The sequence below is a fragment of the Narcine bancroftii genome, chromosome 3, assembly GCF_036971445.1.
Source record: "Narcine bancroftii isolate sNarBan1 chromosome 3, sNarBan1.hap1, whole genome shotgun sequence".
Taxonomy (NCBI): domain Eukaryota; kingdom Metazoa; phylum Chordata; class Chondrichthyes; order Torpediniformes; family Narcinidae; genus Narcine; species Narcine bancroftii.
In genome coordinates, this window is record NC_091471.1 from 183,061,539 (window position 1) to 183,074,056 (window position 12,518).

The 12,518-nt window shown below is 42.0% G+C and overlaps 1 protein-coding gene across 12 annotated transcripts in view; it reads left to right on the forward strand.

Moving 5' to 3' along the window:
- The window catches only part of cc2d2a (coiled-coil and C2 domain containing 2A), a 181,366-nt gene that overhangs the window by 157,753 nt on the left and 11,095 nt on the right, over positions 1-12,518 (forward strand). For 11 of the 12 annotated variants that reach the window (XR_011353988.1, XM_069926023.1, XM_069926018.1 and 8 more), the window contains 3 exons: positions 6,498-6,611; positions 11,596-11,730; positions 12,011-12,133. Coding sequence is in view for 10 of the 12 variants with exons in the window: in XM_069926023.1 (XP_069782124.1) it covers positions 6,498-6,611; positions 11,596-11,730; positions 12,011-12,133 (372 nt within the window). In the remaining 2 variants the exon portion in view is untranslated. Of the gene's footprint in view, positions 1-5,298; positions 5,421-6,497; positions 6,612-11,595; positions 11,731-12,010; positions 12,134-12,518 lie in introns of those variants that run through there. The other variant, XR_011353989.1, reaches the window with a different exon arrangement.

Here is a 12,518-nt window from a genome sequence, read left to right on the forward strand (position 1 = left end):
TCTTGACTTGTAACATGAGTCATGAAGACCTGAGGCAACAGTTGTAGAATTTTGATTGGGTGGATCAGCCTTGATGAAATGCACTGTTCACAATATTGCACAACAATTTCTATTCGCTCTCCGAATCCCCGCTCCACTCCCTTTTTAAACTTGCTAAGCCTGTCCTGACGCTCCCTGGTCTCTGAGTCCTTCGCTCCTCCTCTCCGCAACGGTTCTGAAATACTCACTCTCTGAATTCCCACTTTGTTCCCTTTTTAAACTTGCTTACCGCAAGCCCGGTCCTGACTCTTCCAGGTCTCCAAGACCTTCACTCCTCTCTCCTCTTCTTAGGATGGCTAGCTGTGCTAGTGAGGTTAGAAATAGGAGGATAATTGGTGAACATGTAGCTAAATACAGGAGGGAGGTCTTCAGTTTTATGGGTCATGGGCTCTCTTCAAGGGAAGGTGGGATCTGTTCCGATGGGATGCTTTGCATCTGAACTGAAGGGGAACTAATATCCTTGCGGGGAGGTTTGTTTGTTCTGCTCTGGGTGTTTAAGTGAGACTTGCAGAGGAAAGGGAACCAGAGTGCTAGAGCAGATAGAAATGTGGAGGAGGGAAAAGAGGGTATGAAAATAATGTGTAAGGTGAGAAGGCAACAGGTGGAAATGTTCTCAGGTGCATCTGTTTCAGTGGAAGAAGTATTTTTTTAATGATTTATTTTAGTTTTCATAGACTTGACAAAAAAAGACATTATAATCTTTTTTAACATTCATATAACATACAGATTCTGTCTTCTTTGGCTTGGCTTCGCGGACGAAGATTTATGGAGGGGGTAAAAAGTCCACGTCAGCTGCAGACTCGTTTGTGGCTGACAAGTCCGATGCGGGACAGGCAGACACGATTGCAGCGGTTGCAAGGGAAAATTGGTTGGTTGGGGTTGGGTGTTGGGTTTTTCCTCCTTTGTCTTTTGTCAGTGAGGAGGGCTCTGCGGTCTTCTTCAAAGGAGGTTGCTGCCCGCCAAACTGTGAGGCGCCAAGATGCACGGTTTGAGGCGTTATCAGCCCACTGGCGGTGGTCAATGTGGCAGGCACCAAGAGATTTCTTTAGGCAGTCCTTGTACCTTTTCTTTGGTGCACCTCTGTCACGGTGGCCAGTGGAGAGCTCGCCATATAACACGATCTTGGGAAGGCGATGGTCCTCCATTCTGGAGACGTGACCCATCCAGCGCAGCTGGATCTTCAGCAGCGTGGACTCGATGCTGTCGACCTCTGCCATCTCGAGTACTTCGACGTTAGGGGTGTAAGCGCTCCAATGGATGTTGAGGATGGAGCGGAGACAACGCTGGTGGAAGCGTTCTAGGAGCCGTAGGTGGTGCCGGTAGAGGACCCATGATTCGGAGCCGAACAGGAGTGTGGGTATGACAACGGCTCTGTATACGCTTATCTTTGTGAGGTTTTTCAGTTGGTTGTTTTTCCAGACTCTTTTGTGTAGTCTTCCAAAGGCGCTATTTGCCTTGGCGAGTCTGTTGTCTATCTCATTGTCGATCCTTGCATCTGATGAAATGGTGCAGCCGAGATAGGTAAACTGGTTGACCGTTTTGAGTTTTGTGTGCCCGATGGAGATGTGGGGGCTGGTAGTCATGGTGGGGAGCTGGCTGATGGAGGACCTCAGTTTTCTTCAGGCTGACTTCCAGGCCAAACATTTTGGCAGTTTCCGCAAAGCAGGACGTCAAGTGCTGAAGAGCTGGCTCTGAATACAGATTCTGTATTTATCCCCCAAACCACCCATCCTTGTACAACTTACAGTACCATCAATTACCTTGATAGCAAAATGAAAAACAACCCATATATTCCCCTTCCTCTTCCCCCCCCCCCCCCACCTCCCACAGCCAGGCACCAATAACCAAGCTATTGGTGCCAATTCCCCCCCCCCCCAGTCATTTTGAGTTTTGCCTAATGCAGCCATCTACTACTTGTATCTCCCTCTCTCCTTTTCCTTGAGCTCCCTGTATTCATTCTTACTTGTAATTATTAACATTATGAAAAAACAAGCATGTATTCCACTCTTATTCATCGCAATTAAATATTTACAGTCTATCTTTCCACCTTACTTAAATTTACATTTAGTCCAAAAGCAGTGGCAGGGTTCTTAAAAAGTCCATTACCTCCCATGAATCTTTAAAAAAACTTTCCTTCCCCTCCTGCCCTTTCTATCTTCAGCATTGCCAGGTGAAGGAGGGTAAACTCAATTCCTTTTTTGTTTAAGGCTCTTTTTAACCGGGTAAAATTCCCTCTTGTATTTCAATAGCATTGCGCTTATGGCCAAGTAGAATAAAACATTCCTCTCTCATATTCCACCTGGTAGCGAAGGATAGACCATGGCTGTTGGTTTAGCCCCAGTCGGAGGGTGCACGAGAGACCAGTGGGCCCATTCTATTCTTAGATCATTTCTAATTTGTTCCCTACCCAGTATATCTGGGATCTACTTTTTCAGGAATTCCAGCATGTCTGTCCCCTCCTTCACCCCCCACAATTTTGACCGTATTCCTCCTGCTAATGTTTTCTATGGTATCTTATTCTCCCACATCTTTACCCTATCCCTTTCTCATGCCTCCATTTCATTCTCTTTTTTTCCAATCCTTCTTCCATTCTCTCAATTCTCGCTTCCATTTCAGATACCCTTTCTGTCAGCTTTTCCAGACTTTCTTTGATTGTACCTGCACTGCCACCAGTATCTTCAAAGTTCTTTTTATCTGGCCAATGACTTCCAGTATCTCTCTGACAAAGGGCATCAGGCCCTCTGGTCCCCTTTATCTGTGTTTCACCTCCCTATAATGTCCTTTTACTCCTTCATTCTTCCTCTTCTTTCTCCTCCTCCACTTTAGTTTCAGACTCCAGGCCATCCTGCCATGCTATTTTCCTGCCAGATCTCCTCTGGCCATGCTGCTTCTGAAGTCTTCTAGCCCGAAACCTCAAATGCCCTCCAATGCCTCAGACCCGACCTCGTGTCCTTCCAGCCCATGGGGTCTTTCTCTCTGCTGCAGACTCCACCTCAACTTGGCTCCCTCGACCTTGGTCCCTGGGCTCTCCCATGCCTGACAGTGCTCTTGTCACCGCTCGCATCTCTGTCTGCTTCTCTTCAGTTCGGGTCCCAGAACCATCTGCACTTGACAGCGCTCTTGTTGTCGTCCGCATAGACATCAACTCCTCCTTGGCTGGGCTTCCATGACCTCAGTCCTCTGCCTCTCCCACGCCTGACAGTGCTATTGCCACTTCGGTCGCATCCTTCCCCCACCCCTTTGAGATCCAACCTTATTGGGGTATCCTGTTTCTCCCTCCTGGGTGAGTCCAATTCCCGTGGGGAGCTTCATGGCTCCGTTGCCGCTGCCACCACCGCTAATGTTCCGCTAAGCCCTGGCTCGGCCTCTCCACCTCCACCGCATGGTGAGTCTCTTCCTTTCTCCTGTCTCTTTGTTTTTTTTCCCATCTTTTTTTCTTTCCCTTCTCACCCTTTCTTCTATTGGTATCCCTGGTTGTCTTCCTTCTTTTTGGGGTCTTTTTGTTTTAGGGGATCTTCTTGTATGTATCCTTTATTCTCTTTTCCTTGGGGAACTATTGGGTCACCTCTCACACCCCTTGCCGCCATCTTGGATTTCTCCAATGGAAGAAGTATTGTAGGAAATGCAGACTAGCTTAGAGCGTGGATTGGCACGTGGAATTATAACATGGACGTGAGAGAAACATGGGGCAGGATTGGCAGTTCAATATTCCATGCTTCTGAAGCTTCAGATGTGATAGAGCAGGGGGATAAAAGTGGGAGTGGTGGCATTGCTCGTGAAAGAAAATATCACAGATGTGCTCAGGCAGGACAGATAAAAGGACTCATTTATTGAGTATATAGGGGTGGAGCTGAGGAACAGGAAAGGTATCACCACACTCATGGGGTTGTTTTATAGACCACCCAATAGTCAATGAGAATTGGAGGCGCAAATCTGAAGAGAGATAGCAGACAGCTGCAGGAAACATAAGGTTGTAATAGTAGGAGATTTTAATTTTCCACATACTGACTGCAACACCCAAATGGTAAAAGGGCTAGATGGCTTGGAGTTTGTCAAATGTGTTCAGGAAAGTTTTCTAAATAAATGTATAGAGATACCAACTAGAGAGTGCAATACTAGATCCCCTAATAGGGAACGAAACCAGACAGGTGAGAGAAGTATATGTCGAAACATTTTGGGATGTCATCATAATGCCATTAGTTTCAAATTAATTATGGAGAAGGATAGGTCTAGGCCTTAGAATGAGAATCTAAATTGGAGGAAGGCCAATTTTGAGGAAATGAGAAGGAATCTGGAATGTGTGTATTGGGATGTTGTTTTCGGGCAAGGATGTGCCTTGTGGAAGACCTTCAAAGGTGAAATTTTGTGAGTACAGAATTTATATGTTTCTGTCAGGTTTAAGGGCAAAGTTAACAGGCATAAGGAACCTTGATTTTCAAGGGATATTGGGAATCTAGTTTGCAAGAAGAGAGGTGTAGGAAACATGGAGAAAATGAGGTACTTAAGGAGGATAAAAAAATGCAAAACAAATCTCAAGAAAGAAATTAAGAAGGCTAAAAGAAGACATGAGCTTGGTTTGGCAGGCAATGTGAAGAAAGGTCCTAAAGGTTTCTACAGATATATTAAGCGCAAAAGGATTGTAAGGGACAAAATTAGTCCCCTTGAAGATCAGAGTGGCCAGCTATATATGGAGCCAAAAGAAATGTTTTATTTTGCATCCAGATTTACTCAGGAAACTGGCACAGATATACAGGAAGTAAGGAAAACAACGTGAGGTCATGCAATCTATACAGATTAAAGAGGAGGAGGTGCTTGCTGTCTTAAAGTGAATAAGGGTGGATAAATCCCCAGGGCTTGACAAGGTATCCCTCAGATCTTGTGGAAGGTTAGTGTAGCTCTGGCAGAAATATTTGAAATGTTCTTGCCCATGTGTGTGGTTCCAGAGGATTGGAGGGTAGCTCACGTTGATCCGTTGCTTTAAAAAAGCCTCCAAAAGTAACCCTGGAAATTATAGGCCAGTGAGCCTGACATCAGCAGTAGATAAATCATTGGAAGGTGTTCTAAGAGATCAGATATGCATGTATTTGGATAGACAGGGTCTGATTAGGGATAGTCAACATGGCTTTATGCATGTTAAGTTACGTTTAACCAAAGTCATGGAATTTTTTGAGGAGGTTAGCAGGAAAGCTGAGGAAGGAAAGGCTGAATTGTCTACATGTACTTCAGTATTGAAGCGTATAATTGTACCCACTTCTGTAGCTTTCTCTGGCAGCTTGTTGCAAATACGGACTACTCTCTGAGTGGAAAAAGTTAAAATTTTGTTCTCTCACCTTAAACCTACGCCCTCTACTGCAAGAATTAACTATTCTAGGAACACAACTGTGAGTATACTTTTTATCCATGCCTTTCATGATTTTATAAATCTCTTTAAGATCACCCGTCAACCTCCAGTGTTCCAGTGAATAAACATCCAGACTATCGAAGCTCTCCCTATGGCTCAAGCTCTCTAGGTGTATCATAAGGCCCCAACTTTTGCATCACTATCCCACGCAATGAAGGCAAGCATGTCAAATGCCGCCATCACCACCCTGTCCATCTGTGTCGCCAGTTTCATGGAACCATGGAGCAGTGCAGAGGAGGTTCACCAGGTTGATACCAGAGATGAGGGGTTAGTCCATGAGGAGGGATTGGGTCTGCTGGGGCTGTACTCAGTTGAATTCAGCAAAATGAGATGGGATCTTGTAGAATCATGTAAAATGAAAAGAATAAGAGAAAATAGAGGCAGGAAAGTTGTTTCCACTGATTAGAGACTAGATAAAGGAATTTGTCTTAAGATTCAAGGGAGTGGATTTTACAGAGATAAGAAGGAACTGTTGATCCTGGAGAGTAGTGAATCTGTAGAAATTCTCTGCCTTGGGAAGCAATGAATGCTATCTCATTGAATATGTTTAAAATGCAGACAGGTTTTTGCATAGTAGGAGATTTAAAGGTTATGGGGGAAAAAAACAGGTAGATGGAGCTGTCCATGGCCAGATTATAATTATCTTGTTAAATGGTAAACCAGGCTTGAATGGCCTTCTACTTCTGTGTCTTGTATCATTCTGAACCCATACACTTCTCTGATCTACAGCACTCTCCAGATGCCAGCCATTTACTGTGTACATCCGACCCTGGTTTGACTTCCCAAAGTGCAACATCTCACACTCGTCAGAGTTAAATTCCCTTTGCCCCACATTGGCCCACCTTCCTTAGTGATCAAGTTCCTGCTCTAAACTTGGGTATCCTTCCTCACTGCTCACTACATGCCGATCTCGGCACTAGATTCTTTCATTCTAGTGCTGGTGAAAGAGATTAGTCAAGACAGCAGCTATGCAATCTTCTGTGTTTAGGGATACATATTGTCACTTCAGTGATTACATTATTTATTTTAAACTCTGATTTTTTTTCAATCGTAACAGCAATTCCTGAATTTACTTGCCGGTGATGAGGAGGAACATGCAGTTCTGCTCTGTAACTATTTCCTTGCACTGGGGATAAAAGCTTGGCTGATGATAGGGACAGCCATTCCCGAGGTAAAATGTGACTTGTTCATATTGTATTTATTTCAGATTTATTGTTAGAGTACAGATATGACATCACATGCAACCCTGAGATTCTTTTTTCCAGCAGGCGAGGCAGAATTAGCAGTTATTGATAGTGCAAAAAAAACCTAAATAATATAAACATGTAAGCAAACAAAGCAGTATAAACAGATAATGAATGTAAACAAATTGATTGTGCAATATAGAGAGAATAAAGAATATCAATAAAGTGCACAAGATTCCTTAAATGAATCCATGATTAAGTTGTCGTTGAGGAGTCTGATGGCGGAGGGGTACCTGCTGTTCCTGAGCCTGGTGGTGCGAGTCTTGTGGCACCTATACCTCTTTGTTGATGGCAGCAGCGAGAACAGAGCGTGTGCTGGGTGGTGTGGATCCTCGATGATTGCTGCGGCCCTCCAGCAGCAACGTTTCCTGTAGATGTTCAAAATAGTGGGGAAGGTTTTGCCTTTAATGTCCTGGGCTGTGTCCACTACATTTTCAAGGGCTTTAGGCTTTGTGGTATTGGTGTTCCCAGACCAGACAGCGTGATGCAGCCAGTCAGCACACTTCCCAACACACATCTGTAGAAATTCGCTAGGGTTTCTGGTGTTGTACCAAACTTCTGCAAACTCCTGAGGAAGTAGAGGCACTGATGTGCTTTCTTCATTATGCCATTAGTGTGTTGGGTCCTGAAAAGATCCTCCGAGATAGTGACTCTCAGGAACTTAAATTTGTTCATCCTCTCCACGTCTGATTTCCCCCAATGATCACTGAATCAAACACCTCTGGTTTTCCCTTCCTGAAGTCAACAATCTGTTCCTTGGTTTTGGTGACATTGAGTGCAAAATTGTTGTTGGTGCACCATTTGGCCGTTTTTAATCTCCCTCCTCTATGCAGACTCATTACCTTTTGTTATATAATCCACTACCATAGTTTTATCAGCAAATTTGTAGATGTTGTCATAATTGTACCGAGCCACACAGTCACAAGTGTAAAATGAGTAGACCGGGGGCTAAGAACATGGCCTAGTGATGCTCCAATACTGATGGACGAGATATTCTTACCAATCCTTACTGATTGTCGTCTGTAGGTGAGGAAATTCATGATCTAATTTCGCAGTGGGGTGTTGAGTTTCAGGTCTTGGAGTTTGTTGATCAGTTTTGAGGGGATGATAGTGTTAAATGCTGACCTGTAGTCAATAATTAGCATCCTGATGTATGAATCTTTACGGTCCAGGTGTTCCAGGGCTTTGCTTAGAGCCAGTGAGATGGCATCTGCCGTAGACCTGTTGCTACATTAGGCAACCACAAACCTATCCATGACACTGCTCAGACAGGAGCTGATATTCTGCCACACCAGCCTTTCAAAACACTTCATCTCTGTTGATGTAGGTGCTACTGGTTGATAGTCATTAAGGCAGGTTACTACGCTCTTCTTGAACATTGGTATGATTGACGCCTGTTTTGGAGTGAGATGGTGAAGATATCCATGAATGAATTTTTAAGTTAGTCAGCACATTTTTTAAAATATTTTTTTATTTTTCACACTATGAACTATATTGACCAAAATACACATAAACATTTCCCTCTTGAATATACACAGTGTCATTTTCTCCCCTTTTTTCCCCCTCCCTCCTTCCCACCCCCTCCCCACCCACTAAACGTTCAACATATACGATACATTAAACCCATTAAACAATGTCATCACACAATGAAAATAAATAAGAAAATTGTGTCATCTACTTAAATAAACTGACCCAGTGTCAGCGCATATTTTTAATACTTCACCAGGCACTCATTCTGGACCAGATGCTTTCCTCGGATTCCTTCTCCTGAAGGAAGCACTTAAGTCATCCTCCAATACAGACAGGATGGTATCATGGTGATGCAGAGGGTTGGTTCTTCTCTTACTGTAGTCAAATTGGGTGTAGAAGACATTTGAGTTCCTCTGGGAATGAAGCTTTTCGTAGGTCATGCCTGCTCCTTCTGCATAGATCTGAATCTCCAGACTTGGTTCCAGATTTCATTGTTCACCCAGGGCTTCTGGTTGGGGAACACCCTGAACGTTTTGATGTGGATACACTCATCTACAGCTGTTTTGATAAAGTCTGTAATTGCCCTGGTATAATTATTCAGATCCTCACCTGAGTCCTTGAACACTGCTCAATTTACTGACTCGAGGAAGTCCTGTAACCATTCTTCAGCCTCCTGCCACCACCTTCTAGCTGTCCTGATCTCTGGAGCCTCTCTTTTTATGCTCTGTCTGTATGATGACAGAAGTAGCATAGCCATGTTCTTCACCATGTTTTGCAGAGTTTTTCTGGATAGAAGAATCCTTCGATCAGATAATCTAATATTTGCAAACAATCTGCTTCAGGAAGTCAGCAGGTTGAAGAGCATCAGTGGGTGGAAAAGAATGGTCACCTTTTTTGGCTGGAATCCTTTATCAAGAGTCAATTTCATTCCTTTTGTTCTGAGTAGATAGCAACTCTAACCACATCTACTGAATTCAGTGCTTCTGTAGCCTCCTCTACACTGTACTAAGCTCTGGATCGAATGATATTTCAACTTCCCTTCCCAATCCCACACCGACCTGTCGGTCCTGGGCTTTCTGCCATGTTAGAGTGAGCCCCAGTGTAAACTGGAGAAATAATTATATATTCAGTCTGGTTACTCTATAGCCTAATAGTATGAAAATAAAATTGTCTAATTTCAACTGATCTGAAATGAGTACCCCTCTCTTTATCCTTTCTGTCCCCTTTCCCTCCTCCCAATTCTCATTCCCATTCTTCTATAAGTTTTTTTCCATTTCCCCACTGGATCCTTCCACCCTCTTCTTCCCCCATCTCTGACCATTTGGTCTGTATTCCATCATTCTCACCTTCTCTTATCTGATTCCAAAAACTGGCAGCGATTGTCTTCTAATGACCATCTCCACCCTGTGTAGCTTACTTCCTCCACCTGACGCCTTTGTTTTTCTTGCTGCTCTCGCTTCACCATTAGTGGCACAATTAAAGTGGCAGTTTGCCCAGTGCTATTACAGCACCAGCAAACCGAGTTCAAATCCAGCGCAGTCTGTAAGGACATGGCCTCCGGGTACTCCAGTTTCCTCCCACCAATCAAAGCAAATGAGGTTGGTTAATTGGCTGTTATTGGGCAGCACGGGTTTCAATGGCTGGAATCTGCTTCTACCATGTAGTAGGTAAATGTAAAATGTACTACCTTTGTCTTATTATTCATCACTCTTCACTTCACTAATCCCCTGTGAGCCCCTGTCCTTCTCCCACCCTGTCCTCTTCACACTGGCTTCTCTATTCTACTGGGAACTCTTGCTGGAAGCTTCCAGGCTGAAATGTTAACCATTATTTCTCTCCCACTGATGCTGCTCAACTCAGTTTCTCCAGCAGGTTGTGTCCAGCACGATGTTAATGATTTTAATTTGTTGGATGGGAGCCAACTTGTTTCCATTATTGGAGGAAATCTGGAATAAGGATAGCCTTCAATTGAAACATAAGCTTTCACAAACATCAAAAAGGAAATGTAAACACAACTGGAATTGAAAGTTTCAAAGCTGAGATCAATCTTTTTTATTGTTCATTTCAAAGTGCAATACATTTTTGATTATCTGAAATGCTTGTTTTTTTGTCAACTGGATTTTTCAGATAACTGAGAAATTGCTTAAAGCAGCCTAGTAGTGTCAGCAGTGGTTAAACAACAAGAAAAAAAGGAAGGTTTTTCAAGTATAAAATAATGTTTAATTCTTACCAAAAATTTGTGATCTCTGCTTACAAAATGCGAATAATGAATAAATCTTTTTTCAACTTTCAAAATTTCGGATAACTGAGAATTTTGGTTATGTTTTTTTGGATCATCGAAAACATACTGCACTACAATTCCAAGATGCAAGGATGGAAGTTCCATTCTAACTTGATAGGGAAAATGACCTCAAGAGACTGTATAGGCTCCCCTTTACCACGTGGATCAATTAATTAATATGCATGATGTCAAACAGAAACACATCTGCCAAGGAAGGTCAGTTTGGCTCCTAATTGAAAATGTTGGCTAATCTGTGTCGGTGAGGCAGAGCATTTTCTAAAATTGATCAGGGAGCCAATCAGGATTTGTGTGGGAACAGGATAATTCTTTTATTTCTCTCTGTCCATCAGCATTCTTTCAATATAAGCATTTGTGAGGGGTTGTTGCAAGCACACTAAAGGTCAAAACACTCTATGGGAGAATGTGCAGGCAGACTTTTTTCATACAGTAAAATCCCTGTTATCCTGAATTCAAGCAACCAGCAGCTTCAAGCATCTGGCAAAACCATTGTGGAATACAAATACGGGTAAAAAATGCAAAAGTTTAAAATTGGTGCTTCCTAGTGATTAGATCGCCAGTCACGCAACACGCAATCTCAAGTAACCAGTAAATACCCTTACTGGCATAGGTGCCAGATACCGGAAGTAAGACTGTATTTTAGCTGAATTTGTTATGAAACATAAGGAGTAAAACTATTGCTTTGAAGGTGCCAACTAAAAAAACCAAAGCTATTTCAGAAAGAAATGAAAAATAAGCTTTAACTTTGGCCTTGATTGACATTTTATTGATGCAGATAAGAATCAGCCACATTGATCTGAAAATATACAATAGATGCCAAGTTTTGCATAATTATTATTGGGCTCTACTTTGGTCATAATTAGTGATTTTTTTTCTCTATGGTAAAAATATTTGATAACAAATACAATTCCTGCTGGAGAAAGTGTATATAAAAGTTACCATCTATAAATAATTCTTAAGAGATTTTATAAAATTCTGTTAAGCCTTCTCCACTCCAATGAAAAATATCCCAACCTCTCCTGATCATTTTCTTTTTTTTCTCCTGTTCCTTATCTTAGGGCTTTCAAATTGCTTCATCAAAATCATTTCTTTTCTCATTTTCACAACTTTCACAAAGAAATTTTGCTTAAATTTGCTTTTAGGGTCCAACAGCATATGTGCTGAGTTATGATCAGAACCAATATGTGATCTGGAACTCTACCACAGGACAGTGCCATGGACAATTTGATGCATTCTGCCCGCTGCAGAGTGTTAGCTGCTTGATTAATGCTGACAATGTAAGTTTCATGTAAGAACCCTACTCAAGTTATTTGTCTCAGAATCGTAAAAATAAACAAGATTAAAACACTCTTTATTGATTGAGCACAGTGTTCATATTTGTTTATTTTAAGGACTTGTTTGTTTCTTAAATTGCAGCTTCTAAAACAAATGTTGATGATCATAAGGTGCATGAAAATGATGGTCCCATTTTAGGCTTCCTTCAAATTGTTGCTCTTTACCCAGCTGAGAGAAATATGTTCTTTCTGTCTACTAATTAATAAACGGTTTATTTTCTAGGTGTGGTGCAATGTGCAGAAATATGAAACAGTAATGAGAATAAATTTTGATACCAGCAAGTCAAACTTGTGGAAGCCATTTTTTTCACGAAGCTTTCCTTTTCCTGGTTTGTCAAGTGTGCAGGTATGGTGGCATAAATGTTCTTCTCTTCCCTTTTTACTGTCCTGCAATTTTGCATGAAATGATAGAAACATTGTTGTCAGGAAGGGGAAGCGATATTGCTTAACTATGTTGTCATATATGTGGTGTGCATATGTGTGCTTGTGAATGGAAAGCTCGGCATTCAAGATTAAATGAATTGTATTTATATATATAATAAAAAATACAATTCATTTAATCTTGAATATATCTGTGCATGTTTATTTATACATACAGGCATACCCTGAATAGCATAGTTTCGAAAAGCACAGGTCTTGATATAACACGGTTTGAAATTTCTGACCCGCAGTTTTAAATTTGCATCATTTAAATTTTATTATTGTTTCTATTTAAACCACCTCATAATACT